This window comes from Pteropus alecto, unplaced genomic scaffold (assembly GCF_000325575.1).
Source record: "Pteropus alecto unplaced genomic scaffold, ASM32557v1 scaffold25, whole genome shotgun sequence".
Classification (NCBI taxonomy): Eukaryota; Metazoa; Chordata; class Mammalia; order Chiroptera; family Pteropodidae; genus Pteropus; species Pteropus alecto.
The window spans coordinates 850,091-860,891 of record NW_006441955.1 but is presented as its reverse complement, the minus strand read 5'-3'; the positions used below and the strand labels follow the sequence as shown (position 1 = coordinate 860,891).

The window sequence follows — 10,801 nt, the reverse complement described above, 5'->3', positions numbered from 1 at the left end:
ATCCAGTGATCAGGCTTTGAGTCCAGATTCAATAGTACAATCCTGGAGGTGGGATGGGGGAAGGCCTGGAATCTCACAGAATGCCCAGTCTAGAAAGGACCCAGGGCTTTGGATCTGTTCCAGCCCAACCCAGCCTATATAGGGACTGTCCCTTCTTACTGGCCATCTGAAACATCAGGAGCTCCTCACTCTCATGTGACCACTCACTCCAGGGCCTCATCTGATGTTCAGGAAAGTTAATGTCACTGCTATACCTACCAGAGCCTAGGGTGGGGACACACAGGCCAGGTGCAGGTCATTAGGTCCTGGTCCTGGATCTTCCGTAAATTGCTAGACTTCTCTGGCTTCAGTTTCTTCATCCAGACAAGGAGAGGCTACACCAAATGATTTATAAACCCCTCTATCACTGGAGAGAGGGAGTTGTCTAGTTCCCAAGAGCTGCCACTTGCCCTCTAATTAGAACTACTGATAATGATTATCATTTAATGAACACCTAACCACTGTATTGAGCACTTTACAGCCATTCACTCGATTAGTCCAAGAGAGCTTCCTGGAGGAGAGGGAGTGGAGGGCTGTGTCTGTCTGGAAGCGAGAGGAGGATGAGAGGATGGCAAAATTAGCCAGAGCAAGTCCAGGGACTGGGCGGGGAAACAATGAGTGTGTTGGGTGTGTTGTTGTTTCGCGAGTGTGTTGGGTGTGTTGTTTCGCAGAGGCAGAGGCAGAGGCAGAGGCAGAGGCAGAGGCAGAGGCAGAGGCAGAGGCAGAGGCAGAGGCAGAGGCAGAGGCAGAGGCAGAGGCAGAGGCAGGGGGCTGGCCAAGATAGCCTCTGCACTTCCAGGCACCGAATGCAGCTCCAAAACTGAGAGTGGGGCTGGAAGCTGAGGTGCCCTGCTGACCCCGCCCTCTCGCTCTGTGTCCACAGGACGACTGTGAGCTCGGCTGCTGACATGGGGGCTGGTCCGGGCCAGCGGCAGGAGGGATCTTGATGAGTGTTCCTAGACCGATGCCGCCGGCAGGAAAGAGCCAAGAACCCCCTGCACGAGCGTCCCCGGGCCGTGCCCAGGGCCGGCTACCTGGCCTGCCGTCGCCAGCGCTGTGCTGCGCCTGCGGTCTGTGCGTGCTGCTGGCAGGCGTGAATGTGACGCTGGTGGGTGCCTTCGCCTCCTCCGTGTCCGGGCACAACGTGCCGCTGGTCGTGGGACCCGCGCTGCTGGTGTTGGCATTTGGCTTTTTCGCTGCCTGCTGCGCGTGTAGCCGCCGCGGCCCCGCGGCCCGCCCGCGCTCGGCGGCGGCCAAGGACCAGGGCCACGGCGGCGGTGGCGCCGGGCCCGTGGCGCTGGAGATGGAGAGCAGCGAGCGCACGGCGCAGGACACCACCGCGGTGCAGCTCAGCCCCGCCGCCTCGGCCGCGTCCTCCGGCCGCTCCAGCCCCGGCCCCGGCCCCTTCGCCCTAGACGCCCCCATGCCTGCAGCCACCTACACGCCGCGTACCGACACTGTGCGGCTCAACCTGCCCCGGGAGCACGCCGCCCCCTAGCGTACCGGGTCCTGTCTGGGGCCCCTCCGTTCAGTGCCGTGTAAGAAAAAAGAGGAGAAAGAAAAGACAAGAAAATGGAAATTTTCATAAGGGCTGGGTGCTGGGCACAGGTGGCCTTATCTGTCCCATCTCTGGAACTTCTGGAGGGGAGAATGTGGTGATGGTGTGGAGGCACCGCCCCCCAGGAAGGAGCAGTGCCTTGGCCCTTTAGGTGGAGTCAGCCGGAGTCTGCCAGGCCCTACTTCACTCCCCAGGCTTGGTGAAACGGGGCTTCTGGACTTGGGTTCCCTAGCACCACCACCACCCATGGCATGTGGGCACTGAACGCAGCCACTTTGAGAGGGCCTAACTATCTACTAGCAAGGCCCACACCCTCAAGGGGCGGGAGGAAGAGGAGAGAAGGAGAGCAGTGTCAGCCTGGGCTCTCTCCTGTCCCCTTAACACTGTGAAAGGTCACTGGCTCCCCGCTCTGCTCCTCCCCACCCTCCTTGTCTCCACACCAACATGACCTTTTGGAATGAGTTAGGTGGGGGTGTCTGATTTCAGCCAAGACAGTACCTAAGGTAGAGCTGGGTCAAGCACACTCCACCCTTTATGCCTAACTAGAGCAAGGGGAGCTGAGGCTGGGGCTCCATCAGGGGTGAGTGGGGAGGGGCTCTTTTGACCCTGAAAGTCTCAGTGTGTCCCTCACTGTGCATTCCACTGTGCCTCGATTCTCAATAAAGTTCCTTTGAAGCCAGATCCCTTGCAGTGGTGTATCTCAGGAGGGAGGGGCTGACTGCAGGGCCTCTGGCTAAGCACCCTGGGTTCTGAGGTCCTCTCATCCTCTTGGAGACCTAGAAAGGGGCCCCACAGGAGAGGAGTCTTTCGTGAACAAAAGACTGTCTGAGACAGGGGGTGCCTGTGAATATCCTTGAAAACAGATGTGTCGAACTGGGGGTTTGGATGAATATGTGAGTGTGCCTGTGGGTGATTGCCTGGCTACGTGTGTGAGATGGGGAACGTGGGAGTATTTGGGTGACACTGTCTGTCATCACACATGCATGTGAGAGTGTGTGGGTGTGTGTGTGTAGTGGTGGTTGAGGTGTGGGTCACCCAGTGGGAGTGGTGAGAAAGAAGGGCTCTCCAGGCCTATGTAAAGCCTAGACCTTTCTCCTGGCCTGGCTGGGCCTGCAGAGTCTGAGCTCAGCCTGTGTTCTGTCCAGGTGAGTGAGGACATCTGGTAGAGAAATGGAGGCTGCCTTGCAAGAAGCAGCAAGGGAGCTGGGGACTGGGGGGGAGACACTGCAGAGATCTAGGCCAGCAGTACCCAGTGATGTTGGTACACACTGGCCCACCACCCCTTGCTGGCTGCGACTCCCTGTCATCCACTCTTGGCTTCATCAGCCTGGCTTTCTCTTTCCAGGGTGGGCTTTGCTGCTCTTCTTCCCAGGACCTAGGCACTTCCCACCAGCCCTGGGGCTCTGTCTCCCTTCCTCTGACTCCCTCCCAGCCTCTTACTCCCCCTCCCATTGACCTGAAGAAGAGTGAATCTATCCCAGTAGCTGTTGAGCAGATCATCTCTATTAATTCACATGGGTCGATGGGCCCTAACCTTTGAAACATTTAGCTCCTGGAGGCAATGAACTCTTCTCAAAGCACTTTCCTGCACCTACCGTGTGTGTGTGTGTGTGTGTGTGTGTGTGTGTGTGTGTGTGTGTGTGTAAAGAAGGCTGCCTCCATAGGCTCCAGTCCTGCTTCAGGCTCCAATCCTGTCTCTTCTGGTTCACTGGTCTGCAGCCTCAGACGCCACCTGCTGCCTTGGTAGAGTAGGAGGCAAGGGGCCACTGCTGATGCTGCCTGGGAGTGGGGTCTGGCTCACCCTTTTCTCACCACCTTCTTAGTTGAAGGCACCCCAGATTCTAGCTCTAGAATGCTAAGCCCAGTCCAAACCCCTCTCCCATTTGCTGGCAGAGGCCTGGAATTACACCATCAGGGCTGTAGTCCCGTTTCCACTGCCACCCCCAACTGAAGGTCATCATTGGTCCCATCTGTGTTCCCTCCCTTTCCATAGGCACACCAGAAAATATTCTCTGTATCCTAGGGCCCATTTTTCAATCAGCCAGCCCTAGCAACCCCCTACCCCCACCCCACATATCTCTCCAGGCCTGCCACACTGGGGGACACCTCCCCTCACACCCTGTACTACCCTAGGGTAGTTTGGCCACCACTGAGCAGCCAGCAAGGCCCAACAGCAGCCCCACTCTCACTCTGACAGGGAAGATGGAGGATTGCTCTGTCCCCAAAACTTTGTAGGCCCCTCCCAGGTAGGCTCCAGGGGACCACTTGTGGGGCAAGCTTCTGAAGGTGGAAGGTGAGGACATGATTCTGAAACCACAGGGGCAGCAAGCTCCCTGACCTTGAGGAATCTGAGCAGGGTTTGGCAACTCCTGTGGGGACACTGCAGAGGAGCCTGGGATAAGGGCTAAATCCTCTCACTCCCCCTCCTGGCCCTAAGACTCAGAATTGAGGCAGTGGAAGACACACAGTTGGTCTTTCTGAGAGGAGGGGTGCTCCTTAGGGCCTGGAGGTGCTCAAGGGTGACACAGTGAACCCTACTTCCCAGAGGGAGCTACTGATGGCCTGGATGAGGGAGCCCACTAAGGGCCAGAAACTCAGCTCCCCTTGCTCTCTTTTTAGTTGAAGAAATAAAGGCAGTCACTTAGGACCATTTTTTACTAATCGATTTAACAAATAATTCCTGAGCCCTACTATGTGCCCAGCACTGGGAATGTAGTGATGAATAAGCTGTGGGGAAGCTTACATTCTACTTGGAGGAGATAGATAATAAAGAAATAAGGAAGCAAGACAAAATACATTAGCTAATGGGCAGGGCTGTGCAGAATATCACAATAGGAAGGTTTAACAGAGGGACTTCTCAGATAGCTAAGGAGGTCTTCTCTGAGAGATTACATTTAAGCTGAGTTCAGACTAACAAAAGTCAGCCATGCAAAGGTCTAGGACAAGAATATTTCAAGCTCAGGAAAAGTCAGTGCTAAAGGCCTAAGGTGAGAATGGACTTGGCCTCCGTGTGTCAGGCCGGGAAAGCAGAGTTGTGGAGACAGGGGTGGGAGATGAAGTTGGCAAAGGTAGGGAGGGGGTGTATTGCTCAGCTCACATATAAAGCTAAGTAAGCCAAGGTGAGGAGTTGGAATTTTATTCTCGGTGAGATGCGAGCCAAGGGTTTTAAGCAGGGAAGTGACATGATCTGATTTATGATTGTAAAGATCACTCTGTCTTTTATGTGGGAAATATAGTGTCGAGGGCCAGGAGGGGAAATGGGGTGGGTTAGAAGGTTATTGCAATGAGATAAGCTCAGGCTGGGATTGAGTATTAGCTGTAATGTGGACAAGTTCTACACTCACTTTTGAGGTCTCCCTGTTGGGAGAGTTTAAGAGGCATAAAAGAAGGGAATCTGGGAGAAAGTTCTAGAATTTTGGTTTGAGCAGCTGGGTATATGGCTAAGGAAAAGCAAGGGCTATGATAAGATGACAGTTCTGTTAGCCCAGTGGAGCTTCCTATAGGAAGTGGAGCTACAGCCCTGAGTTCTAGAAAGAGGTCATTGGGGATACAGACTTAGAAGCCACTGGCATTGGGGTGTTGGTTAAGCCCTGAGTCCAGATGAGACATGGGAAGAGAGGAGGATGGAACTCAGAATCTAGACTAGTCTAACCTCTGAATCCAGGGGAGAGAAGGGGACCCCAAGTTGCCCAGTTCTGAATCTCACCCAACCTTCTGCTGGTGCCCGTGCCTTGCTGATGAGGTCTGTGAACTAGGAATCGGGGATTAGGGAGAAATGAACTTTTGGAATATGAGCTCCAAGAGATTGAGACTTCTGTCTTGTTCACTGCTATGCACTCAGTGCTACCTGGTACAAGGTAGTGCTCAATAAGTATTTGTTGAATGAGTAAAAGGCATTAATCTTATCCCACGGCTGAGACTCCAGATCCCCTGTAATAGAAAATTATCAAGATGCCCAACTCTGGGCAGAAAGGTAGAAAAGCTCCCTATGTCTGTGAGAGTTCCCCTGGCCAACTTCTGCTTTCTACTTCTGTGTGAGGAGGTGGGGGGACGCAGGAATATAGAGTTGGCTAGATGGGTATGGATGGACACCCTCAGAGCCAAGCTCCTAAAAGGCAAAGGCCAGAGGGTTGGGCCAAGCCTGAGGAAATTGACACTGCTAGAGAGTGCCACCAGAGGGCACCCTGGGCACACGACAGGGGATAAAGACAAGTCAGCGCAGCCAGACGGCACAACTTTGCCTTTTGTTTTTCTGAGGATCAAGGCCCTGAGGAATAGGAGGAGTGGGGAGTTAGTTGTACATGCGGGGCCGAGGGTGTTAAGTTACCCAAATTTACTAAATGACACCTACAAACCTGGAACCTGACCTTATCACAGAGGGAGCCCTGACCTTAGACATAGACTTAGCCTCTACCAAGGTCACAGCCAAGTCCTGAGTCTGGTCATAGACTGGAACCTTTGCCTGAGTCCATACTGAGTCCTGGTCCGAGCCTGATCCTGGTCACATTCTGAGCCCTGACCCTGCCTGGTTCATGCACTGAACTCTGATCCTGATCTTAGACTGAGTTTCACCTCAGTCCATAGACTGAACCCTGACCTGGACGCAGACGGAGCCTTTATCATGGACATACATTAAGCCGTTATTCTGGTTACAGACTGAGCCCGGACCCTGATCGATACACTGAACTCTGATTCTGATAACAGACTGGGACTGATGCTGGTCAAAGAGTCCTCAATCTGGTCCCAACATGAAATCTGACCTTGATCCATACATTGAACCCTGCCCTTGGACAAAGACTGGTCATCATCATGGTCACAGATTGAGCCTTGGTCCCTAAGACCTGCTCCCCCAACAGCCCCATTGACTTAGGGACCTTCCAGATTAGGCCCCCTTGTCAAGCCATGCTTCAGCCTCAAAAGGAATTGACTCTTGGAGCCACTTTTAAGGAGGAAAGACGGAATTCTGAGTCTCTAAATGCTATAGAAACTCCTGGACATTGAACCCCTGAGAGGCCAGGCAGAGAAAGGCCAGTTCTAGGCTATCTAGGACGTGAGGGAAGAAGGGCATCCAGGCCTTCTCCAGGTACCCCTGGGACTCTGGAGCAGGGCCTTCCTGCCTGCCTGTGTGTCTTGGGGGACCTCTAGGCTGAGAGCCTCTTCCATCTCATTTCTGACACCCATGGAACCTGGGCAAATCTCTTCTGCTCACTGGGCTGTGCTCCAACCCTTGTTCCCTTGTAGAGAAAATGTAAGGAGAAGGTGATCTTTGTGTGAAGAGAGTCAGGCCAGGCCATCATCGAGGGCCCTGTGTCCCCACCCTATTCCCTGGTAGGAAGACAAGCACTCTCGCTCTGGGTGTTCACTGGCCAGTCACTCCAAACAGGCAAGAAAAAGTGAATCATGCTCAAAGTGGCACCAGCCAGGCCTCAGCCCCAGGTTGGCAGCAGCCCATGAAACAGGAGCACAGAGGTGCGGATCAGGAAGTAGAAGTCCCAGAGGTCTCTCCATACGTTTCTGGGGTCTGGTGAGTGTGAAAGGGAGGTCCGCAAGGGACCATACAGCCCCTCCCCCGGGCTTACCCGCCAAATCAGTTTCTGTCCTACCCAGGGTACGGCCTGGATGCTTTGCGCCTACAGGGCCAAGCTCGCCTCTGCCAGGCCCACGGGCCTCTGGCTCACCTTGGGAGGCACCCAGGGTGGGGTGGGGGGCAGAGCCAGGCAGGAACCAGGCAGGGGAGGGGGCGGCTCGAGTCAAAAAACGCTGACGCGGAAGACAATGAGCTCTCCGAGGCTGAGGCAACTCATTTGGTCCCCGCCACGCTTTATTAAATTCTCATAAACCTGTCAGGGGGGACAGGGCTCGCTTCAGTTTACCTCATTAGCCCGACACAATGACAGTGGGGGGGGGGGCAGACGGAGGGGACCGCAAGGGGAGGCCTGGGCTCAGTGCTGAGAACAGAGCCAGCCAGGAAGATAATTGAATTAAGTGGCTTTTGTTAATGGTTTTTAAGACTTCGAAGTGTAAATAACATTTAGGGACTTTCTTTTAATGGGGCTGGGGTTTTAGAGACCCAGGGAGCTTAGAGGAGGTCCAGCCCAGTCCCTGCCCCTCTCCCCCACCCCAGGAAACTTGGGAGCAGAGAGGCTGCAGAGCTGACACTGGATGCAATGAAGTTAAGCTAGGAGGAGTGCGAGGAGGAGCCAGAGAAGGTAAGATAACTTCCTTGGGGGTCTTTAAACAAGACAGAGAGAGGAAGTGCACAAGAGAGGGCATAGAGGCAGGGACTGTGATGATCTATCTGCCCAGGCCTGGAGTGCCGCCATAGAACAAAACGTCCAGGGATGTCTGTGGGGTGATACTGTAGTCACGGCTTGTGAGCGAGCGTTCAGGGAACCTGGCCTCCTGGGATGGCCAGTGTTCATTCCTCATCAAGAGGTCAGTGGGACTAGGAGGTTATGGCTTTATTGCTTCTTGCTAGTGGGATGGTCTCCCCTGAGAGGCAGTGGGGGGGCTGTGGTCATGGATTAAACTAGACCCAAAGCTTCCCGAAGAGGATTGGACTTGAACTGAGCTGTAAGAGAACCTGCAGATGGAGAGAGAAGCTCATTTCTCTAGGGGCAAAAAGGCCTTGGGAAGTTGGAAACAGGGACGTGTTGGACAAATTGTCTTAGAATTTCTCTCCTGGCTTTCCTCAGTTACAGCTTTTCCCTCCCTGCAGACCAGATCCAGGAGTTGGCTAGGCTGGAGGCAGAGGCCTCTGGGTTAGGTCTCAAGATACTAGAGGTAAGACAGGACAGGGTGGACCCTAGGCCAGCCTACAAAGGGTTAAGGCATTAATCGCCCTGCATGCGACAAAGGGAAGTGGGTTTTCTGATCCAGAAAGGATCAGTCCCTGGGACGCCCCATCAGGCCCTCCAGCGTGAAATTACACCCCAGCAGGGTGCTCCCCTCCCCCCTACACACACTACTCTCCTAGGCCTGGCACAGGATTAGGGCCTGGAGTCATCAGCTTAATAGATCCTACCTCCTCTCCCTACCCCATCTTTCCTGGGAGCCTTAGGTCATGCCTCCAGGCCCTTACCAACCTCTTTCCTCACCGTCTGTCCACCTAGCTGTCCATCAGTCTAGTCGTCTCTGTCTTAATGGTGCGGTCATTCCGTCTGTCTCCTTGGCTGAACCATGACCCCAGTCATGGACTGAGCCCCGACCCCAGTCCCTATTTTAGTTTTTTGTAACTTTAATCAGTACCCCAAATTTATTTGTTTTATCATTTATCTATTTGTCTTTCTCTGCAGAAGGACTAAGCACCCTGAGTGCAGTGATTGTCTCCTTCAGCACTGTAAACCCAGTGCCTGGTCTGTGTCTGGCATATAGATGGTGCTCAATAAACATTAGGCCCTTCCCATCCACCTTATAAAGACTGGGGTATGGTCCCTAAACTTTGGACATTGGTGCTCAAGACTGAGAGGAAAGATTTAAAGCCTGTGCCAGGACAGGGCCATATCCTCAGGAAGAGACAGAGGGCTATGCCATGGCCTCTGCCTCAGGCCCAGCCTCATCTCTTAAGGATGCCAGGAGTGAGACAGACCAGAAAAGGGAAAGGCCCTGCATGGCCAGAGGCTGCTCATTCATCCTTGGGTTCCATCTCCGGAGACACTTTCATACCACTTCCTTGGGCCGCTGCTGGGCCTTTGCCACACGAATGTCCCTAAGCCCGATCTGCACCCACAGCTGGGCACACCCAGCATGAGAAGAGGTCCTGGATAGAACAGTTGAGGAAACTGGGGGTCAAATATCGAACAGAAGAAAAGACCCAGCAGGACATAAAGAAACCAAAGCTGTCTGAGATAGGCAGATGGCCAGTATAGACTACCCTCTAACTCTACACAGGAAACAGAGGCCCCGAAAAAGCCAGGGCCACACAGCAAGTCCAGACAGCAAGCCCAGGCAGGAACCAGGTTCCCGAGGTCATAGGCAGAGCTAGTTCCTCACACCGCTCCTCCTATTCAATTAAACAAGTATGGTGTTGGTTGAACACCAATGCTTAGCCAGGCTCTGGGCCGTGCCAAGTACTGCTCAGGGAGCTCCATCTGGGTGTGGATAAGAACTGTACAAGGTGGCCAAGACGAGTCAAGAGAGGGAGGGGCTTGCCCTGCCCTGGAGCAATCAAAGACTTCCTGGATAGGGTAGCACGTGGATGGTTTCTAAAAAGTGAATAGGCTTTTCCCAGAAGGAGGGATCAGCAGGAGCAAAGAGAGATGGGAAAGGGCACGTTGAGTGTGTGAGGTTCCTCAGGGTCCAGTTTGGTTGGACACCCCAAAACAGTGTGAATAGACATGTTGGATGTGCCCCCCACCCAAGCCAGGCCTGACGAGGAGGTGGTAGGTTTTGGCTCCACGTGAAGAAGAACATGCAAACAGTCAGACCAGGAGCAGGCAGCTCTGCAAGATGATGAGCTCCCCGTTCTGCAGGTTTGTGGGCGGGGGCTGAGTTTTAGTGACTCCTGCCCAAATGAGGACTGAACTAAAGACCCCAAAGAATGTCTATGTCTATTCCAAGAACCTGCAGCAAGAATCTCCAGACCATCCACAGACCTGGCCTTCCAGTAAGTAACCCCCACCCTCACCCTTGTTCATTCACTTGGGCTTGGCAGGATCCTGACGGCTGGAACGGGGGAGGAGTGAGAAGGCAGGCAGAACTCCTTTTTCAGTTCCAGCCACTCACAGTGGTCCTGTTTGTATACTCGTACCTTCCACCTAGTCCACTTGGAGGGACTCAAATCCAAGCCCAACTTAAAAATAGGGGCTGAGGCTCAGAGAGGGACTTTTTCCATATCCCCCAGTGCAAGAGGTAGGTTGGGGTTTACCAGCTACACAGGCTTTCTCTAGTCAGCTTGTCAAGAAGAGCAGGCTGAATGAAGTTAAGCCTGAACAAAGCGAGCCTTTCAGCCTATCTTGTAGGCCTTGCCTCCAGAGGGGCTGTGTAAGCCCGGGCAAGGCCCTTGGGTGAGGTGCCCTGAGCCCTCTAAAAAAAACTAAATCCCCTTTCATCTGTCCCATGTGGTGAAATATCCACCACGACCTAACCTCACCTGCCTTCTTCCTGAGACATGGATTGGGCTCCTGTTTCCTGGAGCTCTCTCCTCTGGGAGAATCTTAACATATAAAAAGAAGGGGTCCTTTCCCTGCTGGCTGCCCAGTACAT

General features: G+C 53.8%; 1 protein-coding gene across 1 annotated transcript; it reads left to right on the top strand.

The window, feature by feature from the left end:
* Positions 1-1,003: 1,003 nt before the first annotated feature.
* LOC112485770 lies at positions 1,004-1,537 on the top strand. Its single transcript, XM_025051957.1, has one exon. It carries the CDS (start codon positions 1,004-1,006, stop codon positions 1,535-1,537), a length of 534 nt encoding a protein of 177 aa, XP_024907725.1.
* The last annotated feature ends 9,264 nt before the right edge of the window (positions 1,538-10,801 follow it).